Genomic DNA, 23241 nt, shown 5'->3' with positions numbered 1-23241 from the left:
TTCCATTTACTATTCGTGTATATACATATGTATATTTCTCAGAAATTGTCAAGCATTGAAAATTATACATTTATTATCCACAGTTTCCTTTTTACATTTTATGAACAACAATGTAGCCGTTTGTCTACATTGCTGGATCATTTAATAATTAATACTTACAGTATTCACAATTCAACAAAGAGGTCGAGGAATGCAATGATTATACTATAACTCTATAGCTAATGAGTCGTAATTTTATAAAAATTCGGCTTGTTCTTCGATCATCTTATATCACAAGTAATCGATATGGATGGTCAACTACACAGTTGCATAAAGAAATATGCATAATAATAATGTAACAATTATTTTATGCCAAAAATACTACAAAAAATATAAAGAAAAATATAAGAACCGCGAAGATCTTTATCATTAACCACCTGTTATTAGTTATGGATTGGAAATATCTTAAAATTTCTGCATGTGCAGCTTCTACATTTAATTCTGTATCTTCTATATTGCTATCTATCCTGAAAGTTTATTCAAAATTTACAATAACTCTAATAAATAATTGTAAATACAAAAATCTTATTAACATATTCCATATCCAAAAAGAAGTAATAATTGCAATTAAATTAAAAATTCAAATGCAACAGATATTAAAAGAAGAATGCAACATTTGTGCTGGACTCTTAGCACTTAATTTGTTAATTATTAATAGAATAGGATATGAAACATATTAACACGTACATATATCTAAAATATTGTTACCTTTCTACCATTTCTTCTTGTTCTTTAACCATGTGTGCTAATTGTTGGAAAATTCCTCCAAGTTCAACTATAGTTGATTCTATGTTTTGCATTGTTTCTGCTCTTGATTGAAGGTAAGCATCCTTCAATCAAACATTGATTAATTTTTTTCAGACATGTCAGTTTCTTATCATTTTGTCATATATATTATGTAGCTTACAGTGTCATCTTGTATTGCACGTTGCATTACTAGTTGCCCCATTGCTGGTTCCAGATCAATAGCCACAGAAGAAGCAGAATTTTCTTCTTGTAATAACAATGAACCTTGTTTTCCAGTTACACTTGGAGGTAACATGGTGGATACAGTTCCTTGAGTAAATTGTTGTCTTCTACTTTGTTCTTCTCTCATATTCTGTATATATTAATAGAATTATTACTTAATTCTACATTTCTTTGTTTTCCTCCTCTTACATACCTCTGATCTCACTTCAAGTACACTTTTAAAATGATTTGACATGTTTGCTAGTTTTGATTGTAAGGCCATAACAATTGAAGATGAATGTGAAGCCATGTGATGACTTTGAGATGCACCATATTTTTCCCGTTGCTTTTTACTAAGTTCTTGTAGTTTTCCTATTTGATGATTCAAACTTTTTAAATCTGTTTTTATCATGTTTGTTAATTCTTCAATTTCCATTTGTCTGTCATTGAATATAGACTTCCTTTTTGCCACTGAAACAATTGATTTAATAAGTGTTACTTCTATCAACATGTCTATACTTAACTATATGCTCGATATACTTAAATTTGATATATATAGAATGTTATTTACATGTATATAACACACATCATTATCTTTTTATCAAAGACTAAGATTTAGCTCAAAGAATAAAAATATAGAGGAATTCAATGTAAAAGATGTTTGTGAATCAAGTGTAAAAACATTATTTCAATCAAATAATCAATTGATATAATTAATTAATAAAGATGAAACTTCATCTACATTATAAAAATGTATGTAGTATGTTAATTATATGGTACATTCCTTACCTTACATCTTTATGTCATAGTATGTTATAAACATTTTATATTAAATTTAACAAGAATCTAGCATTAGATAGGCTTTATAATCTTACCTAGAGCAAGTTTTTCTAACTTAGCATATGTGCTCGCTATATTTTTTCCAATGCTCTTAGCGTTCATCATGAAATTCGAGTAACTGTGTAATTGGCGTGCCCGACGAGGATTTTGCAGAACTGATGTCCGAGCAACGGTTCTGACTTCCATCGTTCGAACAGCTTTAACAAATTCATTAGTCCTGTCGCGCGACGACATTGTCGCGGCTGCAATATCCGTTTACTTTCCTTCGTTTTCGACACGTCCACATGACAGTGCAGCGACGCTTTAGGAGTGTAGCATTTGATCTAAAGAGTTGGCAGCACGATTGTAGCACCATCTGTAGAGGGATAGAGAAGCTAGTTAAAAGAGAATGGCTGAACTAGCAATGCGTATCGTAACCATTTTTGTACGTTCATGTATTAAATAAAATAGTTCTATACGCTACACGGCCTAACGTGAATCCCCCTAATCGTGACACTACAGACTATGTTTCCTATGGGGATTTTTCCTCTTTTATTCTTGACAACGTCAGATGTCAAGGTGCGCATTTGATAAAATGGGATAAATTCTATTAATTTTAAGCATCATAGAAATATTCTTTGAATTGCTCTAAATATTTGTCATATTTAAAAATTATTGAATATTTTTTAAGTGTGATGCTGTACTATTTTATATTATTATTAGCTTCATGCTTAGTAATACGTTTTAATTAGCTTATTATTGTTTACACAATGAAATTTGTTGAATGCAATAAAAATATGAAGCAACTATGAATTAATAAATATAGGTACATTAAGGAGATAGATCGTTAATTTAAAATTTTAAGCGCGTTTGTTTAAACCATGTTGTTTGATTTAGTTATCCCATCAATTTCAAATTTTTACACCATATTCGTTATCGAACTATTTAACACGTATGATTTTTTAAATAATTCAATTATTTCAATTTTTACAAAATTACGTGAATTTCTTTTTTAAGGAAAAGAAAACTGCAATTTTTATTCCTATCTTCAAAATAATTTCAATTATATGGTTCATTACAGAAGATCTATCTTTATTTGAGTTAATACGGTTTGAAAATTTTCAAGAAAGGAAAGTAAGTATTCGTTATTTATTTCGAACTGCATATTTTTACTATGTATTTATTTGTTATATATTACCATTTATTTGCATTTATTCGTTCTAATAATGATATTTTATTTATTATTGTGTGATAAATAAGAAGAAACCTTTCCTATTAGTCGGTACCAGTGGTATAGATAATGTTGAAAATGATAATGGGATAACAATTTTGATGCGAGGCTTTTTTACTTCATTTTTTATATACCTTTTTATATCAGTTTTTATTTCACGCATGATATCAAAAAGAATTATTTATTGCAGTATATAAGTCTGCTAAAATTTCATAGGGCAATTGAAATAAAGATACCAGTCTTATGCCAACAATATTTATTTTTTATGCTAACATTTACTTTCATTAAAAAATTATCTTCGCGCGAAACAACTCGTTACATTTTAAACTGTACCATTTCTGATCTCATAAAAAAATAGTTCCCATTTATTTTGATCCCTTTCCAGTCAAAGACTGAATAAGAAAAACAGCTATTCTGTATTTTTAAATCGCTCGGTATACTTACACGTAAATATATTTAAATATTCTTTCAAGGATTTATTAGCATAAGTAAAATACGGTTGATCATTACAAACGAATGCACGTATAAAATTTCTGTTACATGCATGTATTCTTACTAAGAGGAGATTTTCCTGACTTCAAGGATAAGGAAGAGAATCCAGAAGAAACAAGGGTATTGTTGACTCGTATCTTTTCATTTAAGCAAAAATTTGAAGAAAAGATGTTTTCGTTCTCTTTCCAAATGTCTTACTGTCGAATATTATGGATGGTGTACAACCTGTAATATAGTCTCACTAATGCTGCTATTTCATAGGACTGCTATACGTAACTATAGTATAGTTTAGTTTATGCGTTCATCTTCGAGAAAGCATACATAACAATCGGCTTCGTTACAGGTGACTCTCTTAAATATATAATGTACATAGCTATAGAAGAACATATAACATATATGTATATCATCTATATAACTCTACGATAGTCAACATTTTATTGCATCGCGATGGTTTACAGTTTCTCGTACACGAATATCGTCGTTGAATCCGAAAGAGTGTCGCGGACGGAAATCTTACGTTCTTTTACTATGTATTTATGTTATCACTGCTATTTTACTGATTAAGTTATATACGTATAGTGTACCTAAGTACATAGCTATACTGTGTAAAAATATAATTAGTGCAATATACAGACACCATCTAAAAGTTTGAGATCACGCATCATTCCGGTTACTTACCATAAAATGATACTTTAAAAATCTAAATTATCGATCTAATTTAGGAAAATTATTTTCTTGCATAAATTTTTGATTATACACTGCATTCAGGAAGACGTTATATAAATATATGTTTTAAACATTGCGAACAATAATCTCAAATCATTCAATGATGGTATATGTATACATAAGATATATAATACGATATATAAACCAATTATTAAATTTTTGTAAAAATTGATAAAAAATAATGGAATCTTTCGGATTCAATAAATCCGACGCTATTCTTTTAGATTGTTTCTTGAATGTCTCAAGCAGTTAGAGTGTCCACTTGATTCTTCGGTATTTCGTTGTCGAATTCTTCCACGGTTTCCACGCTTCGTGAGGGCGTGGTGCGATCTACTTTGCTGGTGTCGGTACCAGTGGTCCCTCCAGTACCCGTAACTGTAGGAAGGGTGGTTACTTCGGCATCAGCCTCGTTTTCGGTCTGCAAGAGAGTTTCGTTCTGAGGCCTCACGTCAATAACACGGACGCGGATCAGCGTGCTGTATTCGTCGTCACCATCGGTGTAGGTTGTTTCGTTGATGGTCAACACGTGTCCGTTGATGATCTACAAGCAAATGATAGTGTTCTGTATTTTACAATAAACTTAATTTCAATTTAATTTCAAACACTTATACGGATATACAAAATTAAAGATTTACGATGAAATGTAATACGCATATCTACGTTAACAATGCAATGATACGTTTTATTTTTCTTTAGAGCATTAAATGAATTTCCGCAAAATTAAAAAAGATCATTTTGTAAGTTACTAATCATTATTTGACGAAGGTGCTTTTGCTGAAAAATAGATTTAAAATACAAATGAACGTTCCTCGAATTAAAATATTAACAAATAGCAAATTAAGAAAATCTTTAAAAAAGCTACGTCTAAAATATTAACATTCAATATTCTATGAACACTCGTCTATGTATCAAACTTTCAATTTTTTTACAATCTGTATCAACAATTTTCACAGCACGCAGCTATTTTAATTTTAAATGTTTACACTTTCTGCGAATGCGTCGCAATAAAAATTAAAGGCTGCGTATCGATCTAAGTGGCACGGCGGTTATTTCATCCCAGGAAATGTAGCAACCTGATCAGCATTGATGTGCAGATTACGTTGCGCAATTTATTACGTAACTTGGAACAATGTATTGCGCGTATTCAGACAAATCGTACACGTTATATGCAAGTACATAAGCCGTACTCTTACGCAGCGCTATTAATTATATTTGAGTAATGCTAAAGTTGAACACTCTTGTTTCATTATTTCATCTTTCACAAGAGACAGGAGGCGGGATTACCGTGCTGTTCTAACGTATTTACTTTAAATTGAATGTTATAGAAGAGGATCGTTTCGTGGAAATATTTAAAGGCAATTACGGGATCATCTTAAGTTTCTGCAATGATATTACTCTTGATATTTCGATTAATGTTCCATTAACTCTTTCGTCTCTGCTCTTGGATCATTAAACACGGCCAATGACAAAGTACTTTATGAGAGCAGTTAACAATTTTTAAAACTTACATCTTATAACAAACGTAATTAAACTTGTCTTTTATCTTGGTAGAATATCCAATATATACATAAAAAGTTTTGCGGAATTGTATTTGTATTTGAATAGAAAGAACACAAGTTACCATTTACTAAATGAATAATTAATTTCCTAAATAAATCAGAAACGAATCGTTGAAAAGCGGAGAGCGATGACGATAAAGCTAGATAAAATAAGAGAAAATGAAATTACTATTAATCGTAGTTTCTTATTCGATGATATTTACTATTTCACCTTGGATTTTACAGACAATTTATATAACGCATGTTATGTCATCAACATGCAACAAAAATCGCTATAATATACTTGCCGTTATTGTTCTCGTCGATAGACACAAAGACGGTACGATTTGATGCTAATAAGATTCCCATTTTCAATGAACCGAATTACATACGTATTTCTCTGGAATACGTTCAACGGGAATGTATCTTTTCACTGTACAAAGACTATGATATACAAAAGTAACAAAGGGTTCTAACCGAAGGAACTTTGTCAGCCGCGTGTATCGATTAGCTGAAAGAAGCAAATCGGAAATGAGCGTAATATTTACGCGTGACTGACCTTGGTAGTGGAGGTGGTGTTTGCTCCTTCAGGAATCTTGCTCCAATTCACAACCCCATCTCCGGGAATACGTGACAAAATGCCAGCCATCTGATCTCTTATTCTCTTCATGTGGGCTGAAAACATAAAAAAAATATAAAAAAAAATTCCATAAAAAAAGTATATAAATATATATATATATATATATATATATATATATATACTAGCAATAGTATTTGAATTCTACTATGCAGGAATTAATTGTAAATTAATGATGAGAAGGTGCACTTGCTTATGAAGTCAGTAGGTTATGGATTTTTAGATTATCTACTACATAAGAGAATTTGTTAGTAGTATATCACGGTACAATATGCAATTTGTCGACGCGATTATTAATTTTAAATATCACTGCTTCGATTGATGACATTTCGAAGAAAATTTATCTAACTATCAAGTCGTAATTCAGAGATTAACTTTCCAGCTGTATATCGCGTCGTTAGCGACCAGTAACTTAAAGTAATTTCTCATTCTATTCGTATCTTTGTTTAAGTTTTGCTTTACTTAAAAAAAGATAAGGCAACATATAGGTAGCAATAAAAACTATTGGATGATATTCTAGAAACTTGGGATAATATTCGGGATTTTTTGGGGATTTTTTAATACACAGAAGTCTGAAGAAGACTGCATGGGCTTAAACGACTCAGTATGCACGTAAAGCAACAAAGCGGTAAAGGTAATGTTGCGGATAGAGGGTTAAACGACTTGATAAAGAGCATGTCAAACGATAAAACTACTCTACGAGATTTAGCAATTACGATTGTCAATGTTATTCTTGTATTATTAACGTATTAACGTTTAGACATTAATGTTACTGTAATATTTTATTACACACAACTGTAGTATATTTATATAGCTGTAAAATATTTCCTATACACGCGCAGAGAATAATCTTTGTAACGTTCAGGTGAAAACGAAAAAGATTTAATAAGAGATTCTACATTAGTACAGTATAGTGGATATAAATTTTTGTTCCATAGAGGGAAATAGTTTAAAAAGTTTTATGATCTGTTAGCTGAATCGAGTTTATGATAGGTACGTGAGTTTTCAATAGTTCGAAGGCTAAGAAGTTCGAGTTGATATCTTAAAGCAGTATTTTTTGCTCTAGATGTTTCTAGAATAAAACTTGAAATTTGAAGAGATAGCTGCTTATTACTTGTGATTATTAGACTGTGAATTTTTATGCATTTACGGGGAAATTTAAAGATCCACAAATGAACAGAATGGAAAAATGTCGAAAATATTTAAAACAGAGTACTCGTTGTAACGTTTAATAAGTAAAAGAAATTTCTGCTAAGGTTCGATAAACAGTGTAAACGATATAAAATAGAATTATAAATAATATTCGAGTATAGTATTCACGATATTTGGCGTTTATTAAATTAAAAATTTTTGACACGTAGGTTTCTACGCAGTCATTTAAAAGATATCGATACCAAAATTGGGACATAAGCATTTCGCAACCTTGCATCGACATGTTTCTCTTTCAGATCAATAAGTACACGTTGAACTTGACCCGGTTATATCAGGAATATAAAACCAAGAATAAATTTATCAATCCGTTTCCCGCTGCCGGAATATGTCAACCTCTGCGTCGGATCTCTATTTTAACGAATAAACGATGTTTAACGAATAAACAGAAAAAGCATAGAAAACGAATATAAAACACGTTATATGAAACAGTTGATAACAAATAGAAGATCTGACAAATAGAAGAAACTGAATATTTAGTTCGTATCATTGTTTTTGGAGAAATGTGGAATTGGTAATAAAATGATTTGTTTCGTCATCTGGTAATATCGTTGTACTTACACGTTCGAATTCTGATATTTATCTTTACAGATAGTCACAAATAAAAGTTGGTTCTTACAGTACTCGAACAATAATATTTGCAGTTCTAATGAATTCTAAAAAAAAAAACAAATGTATGCACAAAATAATAGAAATACACAGAAATGACTTCTTTCATTCTCGATTATTTGTCAGTGTTACTTCCCGCGAAATTAACAAAAGAAACACGCGACTGTTTATGCAGAAATGCAATGTGCGCCAACGCTAACAAAGCACACAAATATCTCGTTTCGATTGTTCGAATCACGAGAGTGATTTAGAAAGCATCGTAATCGAACTTGCATTATTCATACAAATCCTGTTAGAGCGTCTAACCAAACGAGTTGAAAAAACCTCACGGCCAGTCGTGCATGACGTTGGCTTAAGAACGTCTAGCATTATTCAGGAAGGTACATGTTCACGTGCATTAAGACTAGGTTACGGTCCTCGGTAGATAGATGGGAAAATAGAAACTATAATTATTTCTATAGACTCTCATAGACCATCGTCGATGAAAATTTCTCGCCTAACCGCTTTATCAGTCGAGGAGAATGACATGGTAAAACGTCGCGAATTACACGATTTTTCCATGTCAGATCTAAGGATGTTCAGCTCGAGCGATATTGTCACTCTAAATGGTTGTGTGAATGTCGGTTTGTTTGCTAAAGTTATAATTTATATGTGTAGTTTATGATTTATTCATGCATATGGATATATGTATAGGACAGAGAATTGGAGCATTGTATGGATTATTACAGTATCTAATATTGAAGATGATGGCTCGATCATTATAGTAGCGTCGAAGATTATAGATTAGCTATGGTAGTAGAACAACTCTGCAACCATGGAGACAGGTAGTATTCTGTTAAACGCACAATTTCTAGCAAATTGACGTAAACTTTCACAGCTTGATAAATAGAAAATATATTAATGAATTTTTAAAGAAAGTATTATATAGCATAAGCTTGACGGTTATAACCTGGAGTTCGGCTTAAAAAATTAATTCTCGACGCATTGCTAGAGCGTTATATTTTATTGTTTTTCCTCGTTGAATCGAGACACGAAACGTTGATTATTATAAATACCAAGAAATTTCTTCTTTTATGCTTTCTCGCAGCTACAGTTTCAGTTCTTATTTGCTGGAAATATTCTACAAGTCTACAGTATAAATTTCCTCGAAAAAGTCAAGATAAAGCAGTAAGTTGCAGAGAGATATTTTCAATTAAATATAGTAATAAATAAACCGATTAATTATAGACTGATACTTTTGATATCGCAGATAAATTAGGTCAACGAGGAGAATCGAGCGAGAGTGTAGCCTAATCGAAGATACGACAAGACTATAGAGTGGTGCTTGTGCATGCGCACTGGAAGATTTATTTTTAAAGAGAAATATTTCTCAAATAATTAACACGCCAGCGTAATTAACATAATTTAACATAATAAAAAATGTATCGAGTACATGAACTATCGCAGTTGCTGTGGAAGCTATTAATATCATGTATGCTTGCCTACTGTAATTTCTAAAACATGACTATGGGCTCGCAAATTATAGGAGACTTGTATAGCTCGACAATCGTAAACTTGAGATACGCAATGCAGGACAGACAGAATGTGCAGGGTACAATAAAGACGACGTCGAGTTCGTAAACTATGATGTAGAACACGTGACAGGTGGAGCAACCAGGTGTTACAAATCATCAGAGACTGGTGTAACCGATAGAGATTATTAAGCACTCGCAGAATGCAATAAAGATTAACCCTAGGTCGTTGAAATTCGGCAAAGACTACCACTAAATCGTAAAGCATGATGTTATACGTCATATTGCAGCGGTATAATGAGAAATAAGACCCTTCGTACAAGTGAAAATCGATATGAATCGATTGGATTAACAGCATTTAACGTACAGCGAGTATAATGAAACTAAAATTTTACGTTATAAAAAAATAAGCACGAGCTGCAGAATATCGAAGTTATTGGCGATTTATATATCGTATGTTGTATGGCAAAGTATAAGAACGAAAATGTTTGATATATAGAGTGTTCGAAAAGAAGCTAGTAATGAGGTCAAGTAGATAAGAAAAATTCATATAAATTTACTTTGAAAACGTTTTACCGAAGAGTTATAAGCGTTCGAAAATTTCTATCGATCGTTTTGGCAGTTACAATAAGTGTCCGAAATTTCTTGCTTCTGCAAGAACACAGGCTTCCTTTCATTCGTCGAACTCTTTCGAACATACCTGCTGTCGTAGAAATAGTAGTAAACGCACTTGTGCCTGTCTGTATGAGTCTGTACAACGAGCCTTAAGAGCTCTTCTCCGGAATTCTTTGAACGTTTCTAACTCATTAAGAAAGCATTTTCGAACGTAAGTTTATATGAACTCTTTTTATCTGCTTCAACTCTTTAACACGTAATATACATTTTTTATACATATAATAAATAAGTGTGCATGCCTTCGAATGTTATGTGTATTAATTCAAATTTCCAGTTTTAATGTAAGATACGTGAGCCTTTTACAGAATCCGAGAAGCATAGAAAAAACGATAGAGTTTGATAAAAGGACGTTAAATTTTGTTAAAAATCGATCGGGACTGTAGAGATCGAATAGATTGTCTTGTAATACACAGAAGCCAAATGGATTGGTTCGAGACTTGTAAAAGCAGAACAGGTTACCTTGGGACACATAGAAATCGAATAGATTGGTTTGGGACTCGTAGATATCGAACAGGTTGAATAGCTCGGGGCTCATAAAGGTTAAACAGATTGAACCGAAGCGTGCTCAGGTTCGAAACATTGGTTTAGGACACACTCAAGTTGAACGAGATAACATGAAAAATACATGTAAAATTTGAGCAAGTGAATATATAAATGCGCGTAAAATTACATAAATTTGGAAACAACTCTTTCCTACATAATCGTAATGATTTACTAATTCGACTGAATTTATTCGAATAATCTACATGCAATGCTCATATATAGGGTGAGCGATATATAACTGACTAATTTTAAAGTTCCGCCATTCTGCAACGATGCATCATATTTTGCTCCGCTTTAGCAATTGTTTTACGGATGCACGGCAAAATAATGACGGAGTCGAAACATTTTGCCAAAGTAATTCGTCGATGACGGTGACCTTACGCAAGTTACGTTGGCGATATCATCTGGTAATCTAGATCGTCTGACTTAACCCTCGATCTGCAATCTTATTTTACCTGACGTCGTCTGCATATTGGGTCGTTCAAGTCTTTTTATGTTTTTGTTTTATTTTACATTTTGTTTTACGTTTTACGTTGTAAGTTTCCAGAGTGTTATCCGATAGTTCTTACTTGGTTGATAGTATAGTTGATTATTTCATTTATATCACGTGTGATTTTTGTTCTTTTCAAGCAAAGCGAAATTTGAACAAAAATATGAAGAATATGAAAAATTACTTAAAAATAGCGGTCGATAATGGCCCAGTATGCGGATGAAGGGTTAACCGCACCGGATTTCTCACGTTTTTTAAAAACGTATAGTGTACATCGGCGAACCAAACGCAATTGAGCAGCTAAAAGATGCTATTCGAGAAGCGATAGCGAACATATCATGCGAAGCGTGTGAAAATATAACGAAAAATGCGATCGAGAGGGCTCGACCTTGTACAACGTCCAAAGGCGAAAATCTTTCTGATATTATATTCCATATATAACTTTCAAGTAGCTTCCGTAACAAATGACTGGTATTAAAAATACTGTTGTTTTCTGTCCTATGTAAGAGTTATTGACAATGAAAATCAGTCAGTTATATATTACACATTCTGTATATAAAATTTATTCTATTTCGATATTTGAATATTTAATAGACGATTGATTATTCGAGAAACATACGTATTTTGTTCGTTTTATTTACAGTGATAGATAAGTCCTCTGCATCGTAAGCAGAACGGCATTCGAGATAAACGTTTTTGTCCTGACAATGTAATAATAATTTATGCATGAATTGAGGCCATGAATGCACGGAGATAGGTGATAATCGCGTCGATAAATTTCGTATATTTTATTACGTTTACAATGCGGAACAAAATAGACTACTGTATTGGTTTATTATTGTTACGCGGAATTTTAATCAGGATATATGCCACGCTACACCATTATTTAATCTCGTATCCATGGAAAATTAAAGAAAAAGAAAACAAAACATCTACAAATATGCGATAAAATTATGAAATCTTTGTCTTTGTTCCATTAGTTATCGAAACAGAAATAGTATCAGCTAACAATGCGTTGTAAATATATATACATATATCGCAATTGTCCATTGCCAAAAGACACAAAGACGCTTCACAATTGTTCGTAATTATTTTCCAGCCAGAGATTGGATACAATTATCTGTTGCCCCATTTACTAATGGCCCGTGCACGAGTTAATTTCGTTAAGAATATCAAAGGCAGAGATACACAATATGTATTTCTTTTCATATATTGTGAAATCTAATATAACACGGTAAAATCGAATTTCTTCTTATGAAATGAAATGCTTTTTATGGCACCCAGCATTTTTCTAATATATTTACAATGGTTGTAGAAGGTATTCTTTAAGACAGAATAACATTTAAAATATCGGGTCAAACTGGACTTGAGTCTTTCTTGGAAAGTTAGAAGAACCAATTTACTAGATGACACGTAAAAAACATTTTGAGAAAACTGCAATTTCAAAATGTAAAAAGCAATTTTCGCTATTTTCTTCGCGATTTCGATGTATTGTAATCTTGTCAACATTTTTTTATACGTCATCTAACAAGCTAGTTTTCCTATCTTCTAAAAAAAAAAGCTCAATTCGTTTGGTCCTATTTATTTATTTCACTTTCAAAAAGTTATTCCGTTTTAAAGGAATGTAGGAATACCATCTGTACTTATCGTTTTTCGTATTCTCTATTTCCTATCCGTTTATTTTCAGTATTTCAGGAACCCCGTTTTCAATTTTCGCTCTCTTGGTTCGTTCAAAATAATCCCATGCATGTTTCCATTTAAATCAGAACTTTAATCATTCTAGCATTATTCTAGTATTTTTGAAGGCTTTCATTGGCAGAATAAAGGAAATTATAAATGAGCAACACTATAATGAGAATATCTAAAGGTTGATTTTCATGTACAACAGAACTCCATTTATTGAAACGAAATATTAATGCACAATTAAATAATCCTCCTGTCGATTAAATCTATTTATTTGTACGTGAATGAATTATAATATGGACGACTTGACTGCCAATGGATTTAGGTAGGTGCATTTTCTCATATTAACGTTAAAAATTTATCGTACAATAAAATGTTATTGCTAGGAAGAAATCGTTTACCTCGGAGCTTAGCTTGTTAATCTTCAAGCTATAATAAATAGCTTGTATTTTGTTAGAATAAGCAACACAATATTTTAAAAAACCTGTTTTTACAAAGTAACGAATACGGAGACACTACTGTGTCCGAATATTAATGTAACTGTAAACAGAATTCTATTGTAACGCCAATATTATAAGTAATTCTTTTTAATTGTAGTAACGTGTTCCAAAATATAAAATTAAATTTTGTCTCCCAAACGAGGTTCACACGTGTTTGAATCACAAGAAACATTGCGAAAATCATTATTTCTTCAAATATATTAATTTGTACCACGAATTACTATATTGTAAGTTATCGACTTAGCTCTAATATACACTGTGTCATATTCATTTAAGTTTAGACTAATTCTACTGTACTGATATAGTATACTATATATGATATATGTTCAAAACATATAGATACAGTTACACAAGTTTGCAATTTGCCTTATTGTACACTTCGTTTCTTCTATATTATTGTTACGTTTTTGGTTAATCGCTAATGACAAAAAAAAAAAAAAAAAAAAAATGACGCGACCTTAAATAAAACGAATGATATATGCAGCAAAAAATACAAAGATAGCGCTGTCCGAATGTAACTAATGTAAATAAAATTCTATCGTAACATTACGCATATATTATGCGAAAGCATTCCCTAAAGATATATTCACGTGCCAACATTACGAGACTAACTTTCGTCATTTATATCCATTTTAAACGTTCGAACATCGAGGTGGTCGCGGCAAATTTTAGAAACCGCGACCACCAAGAGTTTCGGGCATTACGATGACTTTCCTTAAATGCGAATTTACCTTTGTTCTAATGAGCGGCGATTCAAATGCCAACGATATTATGGTAATTTCCTCGATAATCGATTTCGCGTTGCTCCACGACCCTACCTGTGACCGCGATTTCACTTTTCCGTTCCTCCGGATAGCCGCGAGGGCAATAACGTTTTATCGCGGTTACGCGGACTCGCGCGCGCTGCCATAATCGTGCGGGGAGTCAGTGAGCGATTCAAGTGCTAACATATCGTAGAAAAAACGTTGAAACTTAGATAAGACCGTATCGCTGCACCAACACCGACCGATTACGCGTAAAAGCAACCGGTCAGCGTTAAACCTAATTAAAAAAAAAAAAAAGGAACAAAAGGAAAGAGTAAGGAAGAAACGTTGCATCATTTTCTCGTCCTACATTCAGATTTTACGAGCTGAAATATTATTCGATCGTATATACTAACGAATGGAAGCCTAATGTGACTCATCTTTAGTGGTAAATTCTATTAAATAATTCTAAATTCAATTAAAAAAGAAAGAACGAAATAAGAAAGAACCGTTAGATTATTTTCCTCCCTGGTACGATCAGCATTTTTTTTAATTAAGCAAGATATATCTTTTTCTCTAAAGATTCATATAATTCCAGCATTTATTTAATCCTGTTTGTATTTAACCCACGATCCTCGTCGAAATTTTTATATTTCAATCTTGCTCTCATCTTAAGAGGAAAGAAGGATTTGTAAAGTAACGAGAAGATGTTTAATATAAAATCGAATGAAGAAATCACGTATACTAACAAAACTTTTTCATATTTTCCCAAAACGCCGAAGATATTTTTTAACATTATAGAAATATACTTAGGTGGAAAATGAACGTGGCAGAATTAAAGCGTTGGTAGCCGTATTAGGGTCAATTCAAGTAAGTCGTCATTCCTGCGTTTCCTTTCTTATCAGCATTAACTGCATTTTCAATTAAATAAAACACCGCTATTCATTAAAACATAGTACCTGCTTGCCTCGAGAAAATAGTAATATAAATAATATTAACAGTTACGGTCACCATATCAAATCTAGTTAGTTTGATAAGTTACATGCCTCAGGCTAACTAACGCAATAAATCGAGTCCACGTAACAAAAATGGTAACAGATCCATTATTCGATCAGTTAATTATATCCACGTTCTGCTTTCCAGTAACGATCCCGCTAACAGTTTAATAATTTCGCCTTGGTCGCCACGAGAATTACATTAAATTATGTAAGAACAAGCGAACCATATCCAAAAACCGGTAAAACAAGACCTTGACACCGCTTTCGGTATTCCCGCTTAATACAACGCTATAAAATTGCAGCACGTGCAAGATGACACATCGTGGAATGAAGTATTTTATGAAGGAAGCGATCATTTTACGCACAAGATTTTAGTTGCTGAATCGAACAATTTTTTTGAAGCGTTAAAGACGAAGACTTTAAAAAATACAGAGAATAATAATAACGTTTCGTTGATTACGTTTTGGTTCGGAACAGTATACTGTTTTGTCTTCGCATTTATGCTCTAGTTCAGGATAGAATGAATCATGGGCTTCTATCTGAATATTTTTCTGCCTGCTTCTTGCATATTTTTCAAACCTATTCAGATGTGAGATAATGAATGTTTAATTTGTAAAGTTATTCCACGCAACAATAGATACATAAAAGATTTTTTGTAGTGATCTTCTTTCGTCTAATATTCGAACGAGTATATTTTTTTATTTTCGAGAAACGACTATAATTAATAAACTGTAGATTTTTATACATTTATGGAGGATTCGAAGACTAAAAAATGTATAATCTGCAAAGTTGTATAAACTATCCAAAATGTAGTACTCGTTGTAATATTTAGCAGATAATAAAGATTATTGTCCAGGTTCTATCTTCTAAATTATATTCATAAAAATATGAATTTGCGTTATAATATCTTAATTTACTTGGCTTGCGGGATTAATCTTCCGTATCATATTTATACAATATTTTTTAATTATTTCGAGCTTCTATGTTTAATCCTTAACTTCTCAATAGACAAATTTTTATTTACTAAAAAATTGGAGAGAATAAAAGGTTACTATCTAGTAACAACATTTTACGGATATACATAATTTGTTTCTTTGTGAAATCTAAGCTTTCTCACGGAAGCATACCACGATTATCAAACAAAATTTCCGAGGTTTCGATAACTCGCACCCACTAATCTTTATAAATTAGGTGTTGAAAATTCAACGAAGTTTTAATTTCGCTGAATTAGTTATCAATGAGAGTTACAAATTTAAGCACCGTCACGATAACAAATCTTGCACGGTTTCAGGTGAAATGGTTTCTACAGTAGGATCAATTTGGATCAGTTCAAAGCAGTTTCATTAATCGAAACGAATGGGCTCTACCTGTGAACGCGTTGAAAATGGCGTTTCGAAGGCAACGAATTATTCGGCTGGTGACGACAGCTCCGATTCGGTTGGCTTTTCTTGTTCGGTCGGTCGAATTTCGTGGCCCCTGTTCATCGCCGATGAAAACGCTTCATTGCCGCGAATAAAATCCCTGACATTTCCATGTAACCATGCTCAGCCAGTTCGACATTATACGCTTGAATTCGTTCGTCAAATATCACGTGTACAGCGAGATTATAAGCGAGATCAACTGCGTGTTGGATTCCAGACTTTCCCACAGTTGGAATATTGCCTCACGAACGTGCAAGAAATTGATATAAACACTAGTTTTCCATTTGTTATTTCCATCTATTATTCATTTATTAATTTTTTATATCTCTCATTTCTATCTTTCTTGTTTCCTAGTTCTGCTATTATTTTCGTTTATTCTCTTTCTATTACAAATTAGCTGTTTCAAGTAATTTTAACATTTTTACTTTCAAATCTTTCTGTATTTCAAAATGTATGTACAACTGTATAGTTTGTTAGTTCTCATCTATTAGAACGATAAAAAAACTATTTTAGTTTTGGTTTTTTAATCGATAATACGAACAGATACATTTGTATCAAGTAAGGAAATTATCCTGCAGATAATTTCATAATGAGCGAACTGCTTCAACGATACTATTACTTTTACTTAAATACTTTGGAGTGAACTTTAGACTTTAGATCCGACTAAATTATTTTCTATGACGATATCATTTCTATTTGCTTGTGCATTTAAAAAAGAAATTCTTCTACTTTCTTTATAATTCACAGAACTGTAAAAATAGCCGTTGCCTTTTGCTATATTTTTAATTATATCATCAGGCACACTGTCAATATATACTTTAATTTCCTACTTCATTCTTTACCTCTCAACCTTCGAAATAAGACAATATTTACCAGAAACGTTTTCTCCAGCCCTACTTCGCTATATCAACGCAACATTCTTTCTCTGCAGAAACACCCCGTACATCTGGAGCTCTCTCGTTCCCTTCTTTCTCCGCCTAGCATCTCTTTTCAGGCGTAAATTTTCTCCCCTCTTTAACAACGGCTCTGCTTTTCTGGCTCCTGTCTCTGGCTCCGCCACTCGACAGCTCTGCAACTTTTAATCCTGAAGACCCTTTCTTCCACTCTGGCTAGCAGCAACGGTATACGTAACGTGGATCTGAATAACGACTCATCGAGTCGTGCAATCGGCGATTACCGAAAATTGCTGTCCATTCACCGGCTCGTCTTTCGCCTAATGAATTACACGATCGACCCGTGCAATTATTCTTCCCTTCTATTCCTCTTTTCCTTCTTGCTCCCTTTCCCCGTCGTTTCCGGCGCGTCCTTCTGTGTCTCTTTATCTCGAGATCAGATAAGCGCGTGGAAAAGAACTTTCGCTGGTGAAAGCGATCGTCAATACAAATAAACCGCATATTACGATGGCCGACCTTGGCGCCACAGAACCCGACCTTTGAAAGTAAAACTCGCTCGTCCGTGTTTTGCAACTGCAAGGGTTATGCAACTAGCGGCATACGGATAATCGTCGGCTTTTTGCTCGTTGCTCTCGTTGTTATCGATTTAGTTCCCCGTAGTCTTTTAAATTAGATCCTTCTGTTTTCTTCGGAGGTAATTTGTGGAATATTTCTTATAACGGAGATTACCAGGAAGTAACGACGAAGCAGAGATTTCTTTTCAAAGGAGTGATTTCAAAGGAGTAGAATGAAATTGTTTTTATCGACACGTTTAGTGTATATGCGAAGTAATGATTATGAAGTTGTTTAAAATCGAATGTATTACTTAATCCAAAGATTGAGTCAATCGTATCAACATTATCAAGTTTATGGTCGGTGCCGACTGGTTTGTATATGTTTCCTCTTTCGTAATTAAATATAAATTTGTTAATTTCGGATTTGTAAAAACTTGGTATTCTCGCTGTTTCGGAGCAGTTTAGAGTACTAGACATGTACTCACGAAGAAAAAGAAGAGTGGCCCGGAAACTGCAATTCACTTTGAAAGAAGCAGACCGTATACTTGCTTTAAGCATATAATATACTATATATTAAATACTCTGTAATAATATATAACGTACCATGTACGAAAAAAATAATAGATCGAGCCTTATGTAGAAAATGATACACAAATGGAAATAATGTCTGTTTGAATGCTTTGTGATTTTGAGATGGACGAAAGAGGATCTCGAAAAGAAATATTTACCACTAACGATCTAATATAAGCGTATAGAAATATTAAAAACAAGTTGAGAATTATTTCAAAGTACTTAGACATACTCGAATCAAATTCAACGGAGGATGCATATTCATTTAAAAGAGACCAATTGTTTCGATTGTATAATTATTAAACGATTGATAAATGAAGTCCAGTAGGATTCTAAAACAACTGGAGCAAAGTTATTGAGCAACTATCGTGTTTCACCACGAGTGAACATTCAACGAGAATGATTAATCGTTTGACAGGATCCAGATGCTTGCGATACTCCTCTTACAAGTTTCACAGCATTAACCAATATCCTTCCTGGCTATCGTCAGTGACCAAGCTATCAAAGATTCTTTAATTTCGTAACCTCAATTTCCCTTCATTTTCACAAGCACAAAACGTTGGCCAAGAGCGTGGAGAACTTCCGTGAAACAGGCTTTTCTTTTTTGCTGCTTCATTCGGCAGGGAACGCTTTACAATTAAACAGATTGCGCCCAGGCAACGTTGGGGCCATTTTAATCTCGCGACTGCTACTTTCTTCGACGTTCCGCTGCAAACATCTGCCGTGAATATAATAGCAGAAATTGGTGCCTCCGTTCATCCTCCTCGGCACAACCGAGAATTCCTCTTTCAAAGTAAGCAAACACAATTAGAATCGCGTTTTTGATTCTGTCGCCGCTAATGCTAAGCGAAATATTTAGAGAGACGGGAGGAATTTCATTTCTCCGACCTGCTGCAATTCGTCTAAATACTTCCGTTCCACGCTTGTCTTCCGTATTGTTTACTTCGTTCGCGTCTACTGATAATGTTAACAAGTTAATAGCTGCTGACGTGGCAGCAGGTTTTTATAGTTTCTAAACTACCACACGTTACATTAATCGTCAGTGGCACTGAAAAAACGGAGAATTTTTAGTTGCTTGTTTCAATCTCAAGTAATAACAAGCGATACAAAGGACGATATTTGAAATGGTTAAATGTCAGAATTGAACATTTTTAATAGACACAGAAAAAAAGAAGGCGTGTCTGTTAATTTTGTAATTTATATCATTCGGGGCTTTTAACATTTATCATTTTTACGAAATTAAGGAAGAATTTATTTATTCCTACATTATATTATTATTCATTTTTTATCACAATGTAATTAGCACATAGGATCGTAGTTGTATCACTTTAAGTAATCATTGTAAGTTCTAGAATAAAATAAATTATTCTAGCACTTACAACTTTCTTCACCTTATTCCACGTATAATTTACGGTCTCTCGCACTTTCTTTTACATTCTCAGCATTTATATCGCTTATTATTTCAATTGCACGATCGTTGTGCTTGTTGTGTTCGCAGGACCTTGCTGCCTTCTATCGTAGCATCTTGCGTCAAGCCAATATTTAATCCGTTTGCAAGGAACATCGTTGCATTAATATGCCGAACCTTTATTTCAACATTAACAAACAACATTCCTTGCTCGACACTCGTCGCTTCATTTATTGAAAATGTATAATACGAAGCAATGTTTTTAGGTAGCCGATATTCCAGACCTTTACCCACTGTATTAAAAGTAGGAATCGTGAAACTGCACTTAGAGCCACGGATTTTTGTTTTCTTCTCGTTCGATTATGCATGTAAAGGCACGTGTGGTTTTGGGAATGTCGGGTGACTTTAAAGACCGCTTCATTGCGAATTCCACGCGATAATGTCATCAATCTCCTCGCATCGCGGTCGGCCTCTCTTCGATCCTATCACGTTGTTTCTTTTCTTCCGTTCTTCATCATTTTGGTCCTCGTTTTATCTTCATCCCCCTTCGTCCACTTATTCTCTACTGCCTCCGCTTCGTTTTCTGACTTCCCTTTTTCTTTTCGAAACTCGTTCCTAACGGTATGCAGATATATTCATGAAATTGCTCCGTGAACGTGAGCAGAAGCGCATGGAACTGGCAACAAATTGTAGATGCTCGTCTTGAAGGCTATGGAATCAATTCTCCGTTACGTAGAAGGGAATGTAGGAACAGAAGGGAAAGAGAGAAAGAAAGAAAAGGAGACAGGCGAGAGGAAAGAAGGAAAGATGAAAAAGAAAACAAAAAAAAGGAAAAGGAAAAGAAAAAAAGGGACGGCAGAAGGAAAGGAGCGAAAGGATCCGCAGTTTCCGCGATGCGGCAGTAATCACGACCAGCTAATTAGGGCGGTAATTTCTGCTAATTGCTTTCATTAGTACAGACCGAACTACCGTCTTCTTTATCGCCGATATAATTCTATAATTACGTCGATTTCACGGTACCATGTTTTATAACTGTGCTTCCTGTGTCAATTGGCCGACTTTGAGTCGTGGTTAGTGTCTACGAAGCAAAATGTCCATAGCGTTTTATTGTGATTTCACGTGAATCTGTTTTATTTATTAAACAGCGACCGCTTCACTTTTACTCTGTTCTTCTTAGTAATTTCGTAAGAATTGTTTCTCGGTATTTAGATTAAGAAGAATTAATAATTCGAAATATTATTTCCGTAATTATAATTATGGAAAAGTGACTTAATAATATGTGCTATAGATGCGTGTTATGCGATAAGAACGTTTAACGAAATTTTAAAAGCGTTATAATTAACGCTTGTTTGCAATTTCGTTGTTTCATATAATTAATTTGCTAACATTTACTTTTAATTACGTCAAAAATAAGCTTATTCTCTTTTTTAGTTCTTTTAAAAAGTGATATTAACGTTCTATGCAGGAAACGTACAGTGGCTTTCATTATAACTTGCGTAATTTTAAAAATAAGAAAGAAAGAAAATAAATTATAGAAGTCGAAACAGTCAGTCACGATATTACTTGAAATTTTGATTAGCACATTCGTATATACGTTCCAGAGTAAACGTAAGAGTAACTGCAAAACGATTACATTATGTCGAAAAGTAACTTCGAAACTTTTGCAATATTTCATGAGGAAAGTAACTTCGGAACTCCTATATTATTTCACGTTCAAGAATAGCTTCAACACTTAGCGCGGAAATGACTTCGAAACTCCTGCGTTATTCTACGATAAAGGTTCTCAGTTTACGTCGGCTAATTTATTTAGACTCCGATAAGTTATCAAACGTGTCAGAGTCTACAAATATAGCTACACCCGAGAATTCAATTTACGATAGTTCATATTATCGTTCATATGTGCATGCATGTAATAAAATTTAATAAGATACTTGCGAAATACAAGGTAAATCTGGAAAGTTTTTAGAAATTTTCAAGTATCATCTCATATTTTAAAAGGTCCATATGCGTGTCTATGTTTAATATTATACCAAATTTCTCAACGACCATACATATACCTAAATAACGGAATTAAATTATGTTCTTTGTATAATAAAATTAAATCGCCTCTCTCGAATGCTGAATATGATCGTTCAACCAGTTTTCGTTCGCTATATACCATCCATGTTCATATTACAAGTATTTATCGTTATTTGATTCTGCACTTTAAACGATGCCTCGATTCAAATTTAGATATTTTCTAGTCCAGCTTTTTGAATATACTGTATGTAATTTACCTCAAATCTTTGGATAATTCTTGCAAATTGTTCTTAAACGCGTTTGCCATATATTGTCAAAATCAATAACGATCAATAGTCTAATAATCTAGCTCGATTATCATATTCTGTACGAAACATCCATTTATTGACATCTATCGTCGATAAACTTACTATCGTATAATTGGTTCGTGCCTCTCATTTTACTAAAATGAAATGAAAGATCTTGAAAATGTTCTATGATCGATGATTATAACGTATTATATCCCTCCGCAATCACGAATCGCATCTACAATCTTTTTTCGTCTTCCAACTCGTCGTTAATCATCGTTGACCACCGTTATTCGTTTCTCATCCTGCGACCGAATGATTTTTCCTTTGCTGTATTTTTACGCTGCACGTTATCGACGTAAAGCACCGATGACACAGTTCTATGTGTGCACGCGAGTCGCAATAAAGCGAGTCGGAAATTCGAGAAATTTCGACGGCGGGCGAATACTTTCACGAACGTACACAAACGTAACCCGTATATCACCGCGAGAAACGACAATCGGGTTGGCTATACAGAGGCCGATTGCGCGCGGGTATTACGAGCGCAACGGGCCGCCGGAAGTTACGTTTGACAAACCGCATGTAAGCGGAACACGGACACGGCCGTTCGCGATTCCGTGTAATTTTATGTTTGTGTTTGCTGAACCGTGATCGCGTTTCTGCGGCAGCCTAAGCGGCACGCGTGCGGTCATTCCCGA

At 33.5% G+C, this 23241-nt stretch overlaps 2 protein-coding genes and 1 long non-coding RNA gene across 3 annotated transcripts in view; all 3 read right to left on the bottom strand.

The window, feature by feature from the left end:
* Positions 1-55: 55 nt before the first annotated feature.
* On the bottom strand, positions 56-2155 carry Syx5 (syntaxin 5). Its single transcript, XM_072000371.1, has 5 exons — positions 1863-2155; positions 1202-1458; positions 947-1138; positions 748-869; positions 56-506 (listed from the first exon to the last, which is right to left on the bottom strand). The coding sequence occupies exons 1-5, from the start codon at positions 2059-2061 to the stop codon at positions 347-349; spliced, it is 930 nt and encodes a 309-aa protein (XP_071856472.1). The 5' UTR covers positions 2062-2155; the 3' UTR covers positions 56-346.
* Positions 2156-3278: 1123 nt separating this feature from the next.
* LOC139985677 (icarapin-like) overlaps positions 3279-23241 on the bottom strand; it is a 54769-nt gene continuing 34806 nt past the window's right edge. Inside the window, exons 3-4 of the mRNA XM_072000283.1 lie at positions 6353-6468; positions 3279-4796 (exon numbers count right to left, since the gene is read on the bottom strand). Coding sequence (XP_071856384.1) covers positions 4497-4796; positions 6353-6468 — 416 coding nt within the window. The 3' untranslated portion in view covers positions 3279-4496. The remainder of the gene's footprint in view (positions 4797-6352; positions 6469-23241) is intronic.
* On the bottom strand, positions 15522-22214 carry LOC139985683 (uncharacterized). Its single transcript, XR_011799476.1, has 2 exons — positions 17686-22214; positions 15522-17296 (listed from the first exon to the last, which is right to left on the bottom strand). It is a non-coding gene; the product is annotated as an uncharacterized lncRNA (long non-coding RNA).

This window comes from Bombus fervidus, chromosome 1 (assembly GCF_041682495.2).
Source record: "Bombus fervidus isolate BK054 chromosome 1, iyBomFerv1, whole genome shotgun sequence".
Taxonomy (NCBI): domain Eukaryota; kingdom Metazoa; phylum Arthropoda; class Insecta; order Hymenoptera; family Apidae; genus Bombus; species Bombus fervidus.
This window is presented reverse-complemented; position numbering and strand designations above follow the sequence as displayed.

What these genes read in the sequence shown, in the direction of transcription:
- Syx5 (XM_072000371.1), bottom strand. Translation starts at nt 2,061, where the DNA reads ATGTCGTCGCGCGACAGGACTAATGAATTTGTTAAAGCTGTTCGAACG. An exon ending in GTGCAATACAAGATGACACT is followed by an intron (nt 870 to 946) that starts GTAAGCTACATA and finishes GTTTGATTGAAG; the next exon opens with GATGCTTACCTTCAATCAAG. An exon ending in CAAGAAGAAATGGTAGAAAG is followed by an intron (nt 507 to 747) that starts GTAACAATATTT and finishes ATAAACTTTCAG; the next exon opens with GATAGATAGCAATATAGAAG.